This window comes from Taudactylus pleione, unplaced genomic scaffold, assembly GCF_031769625.1.
Source record: "Taudactylus pleione unplaced genomic scaffold, aTauple2 ptg000647l, whole genome shotgun sequence".
In the NCBI taxonomy this organism is placed as follows: domain Eukaryota; kingdom Metazoa; phylum Chordata; class Amphibia; order Anura; family Myobatrachidae; genus Taudactylus; species Taudactylus pleione.
In genome coordinates this window covers 4,222,898-4,238,359 of record NW_028285049.1, presented here as the reverse complement: position 1 = coordinate 4,238,359, position 15,462 = coordinate 4,222,898, and the positions used below count along the sequence as shown (strand labels likewise).

At 47.4% G+C, this 15,462-nt stretch overlaps 1 protein-coding gene across 1 annotated transcript in view; it reads right to left on the bottom strand.

Annotated features, from left to right (window-relative positions):
- Window positions 1-2,146: 2,146 nt before the first annotated feature.
- C7 (complement C7) overlaps window positions 2,147-15,462 on the bottom strand; it is a 126,711-nt gene continuing 113,395 nt past the window's right edge. Inside the window, exon 18 of the mRNA XM_088455236.1 lies at window positions 2,147-2,550. Within this exon, the coding sequence (XP_088311362.1) occupies window positions 2,378-2,550 (173 nt within the window). The 3' untranslated portion in view covers window positions 2,147-2,377. The remainder of the gene's footprint in view (window positions 2,551-15,462) is intronic.

Sequence of the window (15,462 nt, the reverse complement as noted above, 5' to 3'; positions counted from 1 at the left end):
TAGGGTTCACAAATTGCTTAGAATTAAAAAAAAAAAAAGTCACTGCGTTCTGCTGTCTATTCTAGACCAAAATTCCAGCCTATGATTACTAATATGATGTTATTTTGGTGACCCTTAGCCTGAGAATACAGGTACTGTAGGTATTAGAGGGGATGCCACATCATGTCAGCAATAAATGGAGGGTCAGAGTTTCCTAGCTAACTTCAGCCAGAATACAAAGCAGAGAGCAGAAACTCTCCTACGTCTAAGCTGCCCAGGCTTTTCTGACCACTTGTGTGTGGACTTACTGCAAGCTATTGCTATCTGTTACCAGCCATCAGGGTCGTTACTAGTTGTGTACGACCAGGGCCAGATTAACAATGAGGTGGGTGGAGCTACAGCTCCAGGCCTTCACATAAAAATAGGCCCATCATGATGGCAGGATGATGATGGTCAGCTGCCTAGCTGGCCACAAAGTTGCCATAAATCATAAGTATTAAACAATTATTTCTGGGTTACTCACAAAATTATAATTTTTTTTCTGTATTTTAGGGAAACAGTGGGGCTGTACACACCTACTTGGCTCTGGACGCACCTACAGAGCATTGGTCACAGGTACCCTGCTTCTTATAATAGGCCATGCTTGCCGACTATCTGGCTGCCCCTTCCGGGAGGGAGCAGCCAGATCGGCTTGACTGGGAGGCGTGGCCAGCAAACGGGGGCGGGGCCATCCAGACTACAAGAGTTTGCGGGCGGAGCGGGGGGCGGAGCCACGAGATCGCGTAATTTTGGCCCCGTCCCCGCTACACACTGCCGATATTACAGGCAGCGTGAAGCAGGGGGCGGGGCCAAAATTACGCAATTCAACGTGAATCAAGTCACAGGCCCCCCCGCTGCCGAGGATTTTCCTGTTATTGCAGTGGGGGGGCAGGAGGGGTTTGCAGCCGCCAGGAGACTTGCCTGCCTTCCCGGGAGGTCAGGAGCGGCACCCGATCTTCGGGAGGCTCCCGACCAAATCGGTAGGGTAGGCAAGTATGTGATAGGCACTTGAACAGTTTCAGCTCCAGGCCCATGTGGCCCTTAATCTGGCCGTGTGTACAACCGGTACTGTCCCACGGCACTTGCTTCTGGCTAATAGCCTGGAATGGCACCCTGCTTCCAGAATCCCTTAGATGCTCCAGACAGGTACACTGCAGTGTGTGCAGCTGATTTGCAGTGTCCCCGACTCCCCCCACTGCCGACTCCCCCCACGTTGCAGAACGTAATGACATCATGCGCCCGACGTCGGGTGCTAAGGGTAAAAGTCAGACACAGGGCACATTTAAGCCCTGTTACCACCCTGCAAGACATTTTAGACTCTGCAAGGCTTCATGCAGTGGAGACACACAGAAAGTGCTTTTGAAGAAACCTCACAGCCATTTCATAGATATCTTCAATCCCCCAAACTCTTGGGAATGTTACATACATTATATACTGTATAAGGATATGTAATATGTATTTGTTAAAGTTCCCAGCAACTTTTTTACAAGGGGAACCTACATCTTGGACTTGGTGGACCTTGAAGGAATTTGACCATGTTTTTAGCTCAGTGTAAAGCACTTGGGCCTGATTAATAGACGATCGCAGTGCGGATGACGGACGCAGTGGAGAAGTTTTTGGCTACTGCGCATGTGTCAAATCCCCACTGCGCACATGATGGGTTTGAGACAATGGATGCAGTGTGGATTTATTCCCAAAGGGAGTGACAGGTAGTCAGCATTTGGGAGAGGTAACAGGGTGTGGCTACAAAAACGCAGGAGTGTCGGGAACGTTTTCTAGAAGTGCCCTAGTGAGCCTCCACAAATTTGCACGTAGCTACAGAGGCCCCTGGCATCTTAGGTGAAACGGGCATTCTGAGACAGCATTGGGTCGCTGAGAGGTTCGATGTGCGACCACAATTTCCGATGTTTTCACTTTTGTACGTAAGCAGCAGATGTGAGACGCCGGAGGTGGGCGTCTCATTGCACAAGATGGTGGCTGGATCATTTGCATATTTTTGCTAGTTCGCTGCGTACGGGATGGCAGCAGCATTGGACATAGCGGCACCTCTGAATAAGACCCATTATTTCAACTGTGTGTAGATGACAGGTCCACTGTGGCGCCAGAGTTCATCATTCCAAGACCAAAATGATTATACATAAGCACTTTTATTCTTAGCTGGTGCAAAGCTACGTCTGCTCTTACAGAAGACAAACACATGACCTGACATGTTGAATTTTGTTGTCGCTTGTTGTACACACAGTAATATAATTCAATGGCATTTTAGGCATGAAGAAGCCACAGAGCGGCAGGAATGCTGAGTGAGTCTGACGTGTACTCTAACAGTACAAGAGCGGATCAGTGAAATACTGTGATTCCATCAGACATCGCAGGGACTCTTACTGACAATTGCCACATTCTTCCCCTGGCATTTCAGGATCCCAGCCTCACATTCACTCAAGGTTTGCTTCCCCCCATCCACTTGGAGACAGATGCTGATCCCTTTGTCTTCACAGGTCCCGGCTTCTCTGCAGACACATGTGTTTGCTTTACCTAGACACAAAGATAGGAAGGGTTAGAGCACTGACAACTACCAGCAATGTATTATCTTGTGATAAGAGCATATCGGAAGGACAATCTTGAATTTGGGTGTGAGAATATGTCAAGGATCAGAATGTCGACATGTCACATATCAACATTCACAATGGCAGAATGTCGATATTTTGAATGTCAATGGATGGCATGAGGAGCATGCCGATGTCCATAGAGGCGGTTAGTATAGCTGATCCTAACCCCAACCATAAACCTAACACTCACCGCAGCCTATCTATAACCCTCATCGCGGCCTAACCCTGAGCTTAAGCCTAACCCTAAAATCATCCTAACATCGGCTGTCGACTTTCACAATGTTTAACATTGTCATGTCGACATTCTGTCTTTGTCGACTTTATGGATGTTGATATTCAGACCATGCCGGCATTCCTGTGTCGTATGCCCATGCACTTGTAGGTATTGGGCCTGATTCAGAGATGCACACTAAGGACCTCATTCAGAGTCGGTCGAAGCGGCCACACGGTCGTACGCCACCGATGTTCGCTATACTGCGCATGCGTAAAGTTCGCAATGCGCGTGCGTAAACTAGCCGCTACGATCAGAAATTTCTCTCTCCTTGAACACAGCCAGGTCGGTAGTTTGAGTGACAGAATGAGGCGTTTGTGGGTGGTAACAGGGGAGGGTGCTTGAAAACGGGGGAGTGGAGATCCGAACGCAGGCCTGCCTCATTATGCGAACGGCGTTTTATGGGAGTGCATACGGTTTATGGGAGTGCATAATTAACAAAGTAGCGTCATTGCACATGTGATATGGGAGGTTTTTACACTGACATGATCGTAGAGCTTAAGAGAGGGTATGGTCAACCTTAAGCTCTACAAACAGTTCTGATGGTTGCCGATGGTCTCGATTAATCCTTATATGCCCGGAGATGACGTGCAATGCGTAAGAGAAGGGGGCGTATTTTTTTTAATTCCGGCCGCTTCCTCCCCTTCGTCGGCCAGCTACCGATCCGAACTTAGGGACGCAACTTGCGAGGGAATCATTTGCATATCCGGCCCCTTTTCCCGTACGACCGTGCGGCCGCTTAGACCGACTCTGAATGAGGTCCTAAGTGCACGCAATGGCGATGATCATGCGCGTAACTACCATAGGTGCAAATGAGGCAGCTGCTATGGGGCCCAGAGCTGAGGGGGGCCCTTCTTTCTTGTCAAAGTTACATGTGTTATATACATTTTCCACCATTGGGTGGTACATATTGGGTGGGGCCTTACAAACTTTTGCTATGGGGCCTTCAAATACCTAGTTACTCCCCTGCCGATGATCACATAGTTGAGTGACTATTTGCTACTGGGGATGAGCAAACATTTCTGGAAACCCCTGCGGTGCATGTACCCTGTGTGTAGGCACAAATGCGCTGTTGTGTATAGGAGCGCTGGTATTAGGGATGGTGAGGGGAAACCATACCTGTGTGGTGACCGGTAGCTGGCCAGAAGTGTACACAAATAAATCTGTTGTGTGGGTATGTTACTGCGACTGTATAGCGGAAGGTACTGTGACTGTGTATATCAGGATTTACTGCGACTATATAGCGGAAGTTACTGAGACTGCGCATAGCAGGAGTTACTGCGAGTCACTGTGCATAGAGGGAACTAGTGTGAATGTGCATAGAGGGAGTTACTGTGACTGTGCATAGAGGGAGTTAGTGTGAATGTGCATAGAGGGAGTTAGTGCAACTGTGCATAGAGGTAGTTACTGTGACTGTGCATAGAGGTAGTTAGTGTGAAAGCATAGAGGGAGTTACTGTGACTGTACATAGAGGGAGTTAGTGCAACTGTGCATAGAGGTAGTTACTGTGACTGTGCATAGAGGTAGTTAGTGCGACTGTGCATAGAGGGAGTTACTGTGACTGTGCATAGAGGTAGTTACTGTGACTGTGCATAGAGGTAGTTACTGTGACTGTGCATAGAGGGAGTTAGTGCAACTGTGCATAGAGGTAGTTACTGTGACTGTGCATAGAGGTAGTTAGTGTGACTGTGCATAGAGGGAGTTACTGTAACTGTGCATAGATGTAGTTACTGTGACTGTGCATAGAGGGAGTTAGTGTGACTGTGCATAGAGGTAGTTAGTGTGACTGTGCATAGAGGGAGTTACTGTGACTGTGCATAGAGGTAGTTACTATGACTGTGCATAGAGGTAGTTACTGTGACTGTGCATAGAGGTAGTTACTGTGACTGTGCATAGAGGGAGTTAGTGTGACTGTGCATAGAGGTAGTTACTGTAACTGTGCATAGAGGTAGTTACTGTGACTGTGCATAGAGGTAGTTACTGTGACTGTGCATAGAAGTAGTTACTGTGACTGTGCATAGAGGTAGTTTGTGTGACTGCATAGAGGGAGTTAGTGTGACTGCATAGAGGTAGTTACTGTGACTGTACATAGAGGGAATTACTGTGACTGTACATAGAGGGAGTTAGTGCAACTGTGCATAGAGGTAGTTACTGTGACTGTACATAGAGGGAATTACTGTGACTGTACATAGAGGGAGTTAGTGTGAAAGCATAGAGGTAGTTACTGTGACTGTACATAGAGGGAGTTAGTGCAACTGTGCATAGAGGTAGTTACTGTGACTGTGCATAGAGGTAGTTAGTGTGACTGCATAGAGGGAGTTACTGTGACTGTGCATAGAGGGAGTTACTGTGACTGTGCATAGAGGGAGTTAGTGGGACTGTGCATAGAGGGAGTTACTGTGACTGTGCATAGAGGGAGTTAGTGGGACTGTGCATAGAGGGAGTTAGTGTGACTGTGCATAGAGGGAGTTAGTGTGACTGTGCATAGAGGGAGTTAGTGTGACTGTGCATAGAGGGAGTTAGTGTGACTGTGCATAGAGGTAGTTAGTGTGACTGTGCATAGAGGGAGTTAGTGCGACTGTGCATAGAGGGAGTTAGTGTGACTGTGCATAGAGGGTTAATGGGACTGTGCATAGAGGGAGTTAGTGCGACTGTGCATAGAGGGAGTTAGTGGGACTGCATAGAGGGTTAGTGGGACTGTGCATAGAGGGAGTTACTGTGACTGCATAGAGGTAGTTACTGTGACTGTGCATAGAGGGAATTACTGTGCCTGTGCATAGAGGGAGTTTGTGCGACTCTGCATAGAGGGAGTTACTGTGACTGTGCATAGAGGGAGTTACTGTGACTGTGCATAGAGGGAGTTACTGTGACTGTGTATAGAGGGAGTTAGTGTGACTGTACATAGAGGTAGTTACTGTGACTGTGCATAGAGGGAGTAAGTGTGACTGTGCATAGAGGGAGTTAGTATGACTGTACATGGAGGGAGTTACAGTGACTGTGCATAGAGGGAGTAAGTGTGACTGTGCATAGAGGGAGTTAGTATGACTGTACATGGAGGGAGTTACAGTGACTGTGCATAGAGGGAGTTAGTATGACTGTACATGGAGGGAGTTACTGTGACTGTACATAGAGGTAGTTACTGTGACTGTGCATAGAGGGTGTTAGTGTGACTGTGCACAGAGGGAGTTAGTATGACTGTACATGGAGGGAGTTACAGTGACTGTGCATAGAGGGAGTTAGTATGACTGTACATGGAGGGATTTAGTATGACTGTACATAGAGGTAGTTACTGTGACTGTGCATAGATGGTGTTAGTGTGACTGTGCATAGAGGGAGTTACTGTGACTGTGCATAGAGGGAGTTACTGTGACTGTACATAGAGGGAGTTACTGCGACTCTGCATAGAGGTAGTTAGTGCGACTCTGCATAGAGGGAGTTAGTGTGACTGTACATAGAGGGAGTTACAGTGACTGTGCATAGAGGGAGTTACTGTGACTGTGCATAGAGGGAGTTAGTGGGACTGTGCATAGAGGGAGTTACTGTGACTGTGCATAGAGGGAGTTACTGTGACTGTGCATAGAGGGAGTTACTGTGACTGTGTATAGAGGGAGTTAGTGTGACTGTACATAGAGGTAGTTACTGTGACTGTGCATAGAGGGAGTAACTGTGACTGTGCATAGAGGGAGTTACAGTGACTGCATAGAGGGAGTTACTGTGACTGTGCATAGAGGTAGTTACTGTGACTGTGCATAGAGGGAGTTACTGTGACTGTGCATAGAGGGAGTTAGTGTGACTGTGTATAGAGGGAGTTAGTGTGACTGTACATAGAGGGAGTTACTGTGACTGTGCATAGAGGGAGTTAGTGTGACTGTGTATAGAGGGAGTTAGTGTGACTGTACATAGAGGGAGTTACTGTGACTGTGCATAGAGGTAGTTAGTGTGACTGTGCATAGAGGGAGTTAGTGGGACTGTGCAGAGGGAGTTAGTGCGGCTGTGCATAGAGGGAGTTGGTGTGGCTGTACATAGAGGGAGTTGGTGTGACTGTACATAGAGGGAGTTACTGTGACTGTACATAGAGGTAGTTACTGTGACTGTACATAGAGGGAGTTACTGTGACTGTGCATAGAGGGAGTTACTGTGACTGTACATAGAGGAAGTTACTGTGACTGTACATAGAGGGAGTTAGTGTGACTGTGCATAGAGGGAGTTACTGTGACTGTGCATAGAGGGAGTTAGTGCGACTGTGCATAGAGGGAGTTAGTGCGACTGTGCATAGAGGTAGTTACTGTGACTGTGCACAGAGGTAGTTAGTGCGACTGTGCACAGAGGGAGTTAGTGCGGCTGTGCATAGAGGGAGTTAGTGTGGCTGTGCATAGAGGGAGTTAGTGTGACTGTGCATAGAGGGAGTTAGTGTGACTGTGCATAGAGGGAGTTACTGTGACTGTACATAGAGATAGTTACTGTGACTGTGCATAGAGGGAGTTAGTGTGACTGTGCATAGAGGGAGTTAGTGTGACTGCATAGAGGGAGTTAGTGTGACTGTGCATAGAGGGAGTTAGTGTGACTGTACATAGAGGGAGTTAGTGTGACTGTACATAGAGGGAGTTACTGTGACTGTACATAGAGATAGTTACTGTGACTGTGCATAGAGGTAGTTACTGTGACTGTACATAGAGGGAGTTAGTGTGACTGTACATAGAGGGAGTTAGTGTGACTGTGCATAGAGGGAGTTAGAGTGTCTGTGCATAGAGGGAGTTAGTGTAACTGCGCATAGAGGTAGTTACTGTGACTGTGTACAGAGGGAGTTACTGTGACTGTACATAGAGATAGTTACTGTGACTGTGCATAGAGGTAGTTACTGTGACTGTACATAGAGGGAGTTAGTGTGACTGTACATAGAGGGAGTTAGTGTGACTGTGCATAGAGGGAGTTAGAGTGTCTGTGCATAGAGGGAGTTAGTGTGACTGTGCATAGAGGTAGTTACTGTGACTGTGTACAGAGGGAGTTAGTGCGGCTGTGCATAGAGGGAGTTGGTGTGACTGTACATAGAGGGAGTTAGTGTGACTGTACATAGAGGGAGTTACTGTGACTGTACATAGAGGTAGTTACTGTGACTGTACATAGAGGGAGTTACTGTGACTGTACATAGAGGGAGTTACTGTGACTGAACATAGAGGGAGTTAGTGTGACTGTGTATAGAGGGAGTTAGAGTGACTGTGCATAGAGGGAGTTAGAGTGACTGTCCATAGAGGGAGTTAGTGTGACTGTGCATAGAGGGAGTTAGTGTGACTATGTGCAGCAAAATTCCTACAACCTGATACAACGATTATCGTGAATCTGTGCATGCACAGGACCTATTCCCTATAAGGGCTTCTATGTACCACCCAATGGGGACAAATGTATATAGCACATGTAACTTTGACAAGAAAGATGGGCCCCCCTCAGCTCTGGGCCCCAGAGCAGCTGCACCTATGATAGTTACACCCATGGTCATCGGCATTGCGTGCACTTAGCGTGCACCTCTGAATCAACTTTTGTTGGTGAAATTGACTTTCATGCTGATCGGCTTCAGGAGTTAATTTTTTGTTGTTGCTGGCTTTGAACAAATCTGCAAACATTTTTAAGTTGGTTGCTGGATATTGGCATAGTAACACTTTATTGGACATTTATTAACAAATTGTTGAACAAACTCATCATATAGGTGAAGTACAGACCATACTTGCCACAATCAGGGAGACTCCCTGAAATTGTAGAAATCTCCCTGATTCCCTGCAGAGCCTAGCTATCTCCCTGACTGCACCTTACCCCCATTATGTAGCTAATATATACTTGAAAATAATAAATAAATTAGAGATAAATACATTAAAATGGTATAATCAGTGCCATTTCCCTGCATTGGTTATAAGGCACAATGATCCCTATAGCTACATGCATTTCAATATAAGATTTATCTTGGACATCTGTATGGAACCCCTTCTAAAACACAATACAGTACATGAGCAAGCCCTGAAAAGTATTAGTGTGTTTTCATCAACTAGTAGATCTTAGTAACTGCTTTGTTGCTCGTTTACATTTGGCTGTAAGTCAGTATTATGACACACCTCTCAGATGTAGCAGCACACGCCCACTTTACCACCGTGCTCATAGGTGCTGCTTTCACACTCTCCCTGAAATGCTTTTTTCAAATGTAGGCAAGTATGATACTAATCCACTGACCTCAATTGATGGATTAGGGTCTTGCAAGAAATTGTTCTTATCTACAGGACACATTTATCTAATATATTTTATATGATTTTTTTTTATGTATGTTTGGTTTATTTGTATTAATATGTTTTATTTACATTTCCAAGTAAACAGAGCTCCATTAAATTTCCTGTCTTTGTACTACTAATTTGGGGGGTCAGCTCCTCTCTTTAGCAACCGCATTTTACTTGTAAAAGGTAAATTTTTATAGTTCAAATCTGATAGCACCCTTTGATATCTTTTTGTCAGTATCAATCAACTTTGGCTCAGGCTGCAAGGCAAACGACACAGCCCAAACAGAAATGGCGGCATGGGGCATCCCCCGGACCTCTAGTGTAGGGACTGGTAAGTAGGATGATTATTTTCTCTTATCTGACAATGCAACTTTATTTACCCAGGAGAATTTGCCAGAATGTGATTGAGATACCGATGGCAGTTTAGCCGCCAAGTTCAATCCCGACTATGGCAGCCAGATAGGAGGACATCCGGACGTTGGCTAAGTACCTTACCCTCCCTTTACCCCCCCCCCAGAACTACCTCCCTTGGGGGTGCCTAACCCTAAAACTCCAGGGGGTGTCTAACTCTAAGTCCCCCCAGGGGTGCCTAAACAACCCCATCTTCCCGCACCCTAAACCTAACCCTCACGGGGGTGTCTAACCCTAACCTCCCCCTCATGGCACCTAACCCCCCCTTTCACTAAGCTAACCCTTCCTGGGGGTGCCTAACTCTAAGGCCCCCCGGGCGTCCCTAAACCTATCCCCCCCATCCCCGGGCTAAGTAAAATGCTTACCCGGCTCTTGACGATCGGGATGGCGGGGGTCGGGCTTCCGGCATCGGGATTAAGATGCGCGTCGGTATTTCAACGCCTGTCTTCCCGTGTTGGGCATGTATCATCGAAATTTAGACCGGTGGCATCATGTCCGCCAGTCTATTAACTACATCCCGAATTTGAGTGACTAGTTCCATTTAAATAGTTGTGTAAAATTACTGTATACTAAAATGTTATTAATTTTTTTTTTATTAACACTTATTATTATAGAAGAAAATTTAAGACATTTATATCATAAGCTGTTCACCATTGTGGCTATCCTCAGAGTTTGCTTTTATGTTTGAAGCGGTCCTATGGTCTTTGGGCCAGAGCTGAACGCTCTGACCAGAGCGCTCGCTCTGAATCAGGGCCCTCCTACCTTTTTTTGGAGCGTCCTCATGGACGCTCGTATAGCTGTGGGTTACCACCCACTGCTATAGCGAGCGTCCATGATGATGGTCACGATGGTCTTGACCATCGCGACCATCGGGCTTGCGACGGAGACCCTGCAGTAGGGTTTCGCTGCCGCAAGCCCTGGAGTGATTTTGGCTCTATCAGAGCCAAAATCACTCCCACTGACATCACTAGTGATGTCAGTGGGGCCGGCTTCAGACGGTAGGCGTTCCCATGGGAACGCCTCCGTCTGGCAGGCACGCACCCGGCACGCCCACCAAAGGGGGCGTGCTGTCAATCAACATCGACAGCACGCCCCCTTTGGTGCGAGACCCGGAGCGACAGCTTGGCTGTCGCAGTCCGGGTCTCGCGCATGCGCACGACGTATCTCCCTCCGTCGTGCGCATGTGCAGTGGGGCAACATCGACCCGTTTGCGAGCGTCCTTTGCTCGCGAACGAGTCTGAATGGCCCCCTTTGTCCATTTGTGTGTTGTACAATTAGGACACGTAGGCTGTAATAATGATGAGCATTGCATTGGAGAGATTAGTCTGTAGAATTTGTGGTGGTGAATACTGAATAGCAGTGATTAACTGGAGGGAGCTCATTTATATATTGCAATTTATTAAACATAGGCCTTATTTCCATAATAACTTTCTGCTTGTCACCATTAAGTTGAATAGCATCCTTTCTTTGGGATTTATAATCATATGAAGAAGGTTCTTGTAGCAATTAGTCTTTTTATTTATGTGTCTCTTAGTCATTTAACATATGTTAGTATGCTTTAATTGGACCAAGAACAAATTACGAAATCTGTATCAAGCATTGTAAAAGTTAGTGATGGCCGAATGCCTCATTTATAATGTTTTATTAACAACTGGAAGCACAAAAAAAACATAAAAGAAATGACTCGTTACAAATGTTCCTTGTCTGTATCTATCTTTGTCTCCACCTACCCCTCAGTTCTTCTACCTGCAGGCGCCCCCCAAGCATTCGTTCTCAACCCTCTTCTCTACTCTACACCTCTTCCCTTGGAAATCTCATAAGTTGAATGGAAAAAGTCAAGTATACAGCAGCTAATAGAGACTGGTTAGTCTCCTCCAAGAAAAAGGAATATAAAGATGAACACCTCTCTATCCCACCGTTCTCACCTCTGGAATGGAACACTGCCAAAATCCAGCCCTTCTTCACCTCTGATGCCATCAACACCTTCATTCACATTCTCATTTCAGCTTAGACCACTATAACCTGCGACTCTCTGGTTTCCCTCTCTCTCGCCTCTCCACTTTTCAATACATTTTTAAAGCTGCTGCTTGTCTAATTTTTTGTGTGAGGTCTGCCTCTCTCCTCAGCAACTTGCTGCACTGACTTCCTTATCGTGCTCTGAATCCTGGCCCTGATTCAGAGCCGGACACTTTGACAGAGCGCTCGCTCTGAATCAGGGCCGTCCCTCTATTTTTTTTGAGCGGCCTCCTGGCCGATCGCATAGCTGTGGGTGACCACTCACAGCTATAGCGACCGGCCAAAAAGATGGTCGCGATGGTCAAGTCCATCGCGACCATCGTGTTTGCGACGAGACCCTTGTGGTAGGGTCTCGTTGCCGCAAGCCCCGGAGTGCTTTTGGCTCAAGCAGAGCCGAAAGCACTCCCACTGACATCACTTGTGACCCGGAGCGACGGCTTGGCCATCGCTATCCGGGTCTCGCGCATGCGCACAACGGAGCCGGCTCCTGGTAGGTGGGACCAACTACAGAGGTGGAAAGGAGAAGCTGGGGATGATGATGGGAGGGGACTGCCTCCTCCTCCCTCTTTGTTATTGCCCATGGGTCCACCCTCTCCTCCCTTCTACTCAGTCCTAGAGCAGGATTAAGGGCCTGATTCATAGCCGGACGCTCTGACAAGAGCGCTCGCTCTGAATCAGGGCCCTCCTACATAAAATTAGAGCGGCCTCCTGGCCGCTCGCATAGCTGTGGGTGACCACCCACAGCTTATGCGAACGGCCAAAAAGATGGTCGCGATGGTCAAGACCATCGCGACCATCGGGCTTGCGACGAGACCCTGCGGTAGGGTCTCGCTGCCGCAAGCCCAGGAGTGCTTTTGTCTCTATCAGAGCCAAAAGCACTCCCACTAACATCACTAGTGATGTCAGTGGTCAGTGGGGCCGGCCCCAGACGGTAGGCATTCCCATGGGAACGTCTCCGTCTGGGCAGCCACGCCCCTGGCATGCCCACCAAAGGGGGCGTGCTGTCACTCACCATCGACAGCACGCCTCCTTTGTAGCGAGACCCGGAGCGACGGCTCGGCCGTCGCTATCCGGGTCTCGCTCATGCGCACAACGGAGCCGGCTCCTCGTGGGCATGCGCACTGGGCCAACATCGACCCACTTGCGAGCGCTCAGCGCTCGCGAGTGAGTCTGAATCAGGCCCCCAGTTCAGACTACTCACGCTCACTTACAATGGGCACGATTCAATTAAAAGCGAATTGAATAGCACCGGGAAAGAGCTCCTGGAGCTATTCAATTCTGTGCGAAGTTAGGTCAGGGAAGGCTGGTTCTCGCGCCTTAAACAGGGTGTTTAGGCGCGAGAACAGGCATTCTCCAACTAAACTTTCCGGTGCGATGCTGATTTCCCGGCGCTAAAGGCAGAAAACAGCATCGCGTCTGGACTTTTGTTGGATTTCTGCTATGGGATGCGAGAAGAAATCCTTAGTCGGGCTTAGCAGCGTGATGAATTGAATAGCTCCGGGAGCTGATCCCCGTCGCTATTCATTTCGCGTTGAATAGACTCGAGCCCAAAGTCTTAAACCACTGTTTCCACGCTCCTTCCTTCTGTTCCTCCTCTGACCATCGCCTCTCCTCCACTCTGATCACTTTCTCTTATGCTCCTCCCCAAGATTTCGCTCAGTCCGATTCCCCAGCTCTAAACGTGCCCATGAAATGTACCTTTTTTATTAAAGTGTTAGTGTACCAGCCTTCTCATATCTCAAAACTCAATCCTCCATCTGTCCACCTTGCAACTTCCCACTTCACCCCCCCCAACTGTTTATCCTTTCCCCTTAGTATGCAATCTCTTACAGGCAGGGCCCTCCTCCCACTTGTTCTTCCCTACCATTCTCTGTGTCACCAGTGCTCCGCTCCCTTGTCTCCTTTAGTGACTCTGACTCATACTTACCTACTCTCTCTGTTGTTACAGGAGGCTCCCGAATTTTCGGGGAGCACCCCGCACCTCTGAAAGAGTATCTGGATTTCCCAAATCCAGCCCGTTTCCTAGTGAAGTGGGCAGGATGGAGAGGTAATTGCCAGGAATCACAGCATAATTGCTGGGATTCGTGGATCCGTTGGTAGGGAGCGGGGTTAAATGATGCAAAATTGCGTCATTTAGCCAGTCCCTCCTTGCGGTCCCGCTATTCATATCGGTTTCCTGTGGTGCGTCAAGCCTAATGACATAGGAGCCCAGCCCCGCCCTCCAACTGTGTCTCCTCTCCGGGCATTCCCAGGGAAGAGATATTCAAATTTGCGCTGAATCGCTTCATCGTAGACCCGGCCCCTGCTTCACAATGCCGGTAATCTCTGCATTGTGTAGAGGGAGCAATGAGTGGTCACGCTCCTTGCTCCGCCCCCCAGTGCCGCATCATATCCCCGCCACACCCCACCTTATGGCACTCTAGGCCCCACTCTGTGCTGACTTGGCTGGGGCAGCCAGAATGTTGGCAATTATGCTTTACAATGATCAGTAAAATTAGGCTATCTTAGGTGTGATGAGTGTACCAACATGTCTCCTTTCTAACCCTTTCCTTTCGCATCTCCTCGATATTCACAGCCCCTTTTCTTAAAAATAAAAAGTGCAATGTGTTAAAAAAACAAAGATATAAATATATATAGATATAGATATATATATAGATATATATTTATATTTAATAATTTGAACCAATGTTAATGAGAATCGCTGACATCAGCAAAGCACAATAGTGATGTCACTAAGTGGCAGCCTCACTCTCTTGTTCAACTTACAAAATGGCTGCCTCAGCCTGTCATCCACTGATTCTTACTAAATCAATAGGCTGATTTCTCATTAATATTGGTTCAGTCCACAAAATGATGAGTGATGTCACCAATTCATAGTAAATTGATAGACTCACTATTTCCTTCCAAGTGAATTAATAGGCTTGTTAGTTCCTAATTAATTGATTGGCCATTGTAAGTTGATGGGCTCGTTAGTTTCTAGCTAATTTATAGGCCTGATAGTTCCTAGTGGATAGTTAGACATGCTAGTTCCTAGTGAATTGAAAGCCTTAATTTTATTGAATATTCATTCAGCCAAAAAATGGCTGTTTCATTTGTCCCTCAGTGATACTAGTTCCTAGTGAAATCATAGGCTGTAGTTTCAAGATCAATGGCTTAAGGACAAACTTACCTACTGTCCCTGAACATCCGAGAGACTCCGGGATTAGTGGAATGGAGAGCAGAGGGGTGTGATGATCCCTGAATGGCATCATTGTGCCCCCTGCCCCCTCTGCACAATGTCACAAATCCTGGTTCTGTGCAGTTATCAAATATGTTAAAGAATATATTCGCCCAAATCTAAAAACATAGTATCGAGAGACGTTCAATAAGTCATTACAAAATATGCAATTGTACTTATTGACACCCAATTGTTGTAACTGCCTCATGTTGCACTACTCCCTTCTCATCTATACGCAAATGGAGGAGCATCGACAGACTTACTGTACCATTTATCAAAGTTAATTTGAGGTAAATTCCCCGAAAACACCTGTTTTCGGGGGTTTACCTCAAATATTAAGTATCCCCCGGATGTATGAAAGAGGGACCGCAGCAGGTATCTCCGATACCTGCTGCGATCCCTCCATTGCCACCCGCAGACGCCTCCCCCATAGGTTTCTATGGGGGATGCGATGCTGCCAAATGTATCAATATCGGGAATGCGAAGAATTCCCGATATTGGCCCCAGCAGCTAACGCGATCTGAAGATAGCGTTAGCCACTGTAGCCTATGGGGACTTACCGCATTTCAGCCGTCGGAGGGATCTCCCAGATCCCTCCGCCGGCAATGGGCACAGCTCATGTGCAGTCCCGCATGCACTCCGGCCACATCGCAGGGACGGGCTCCT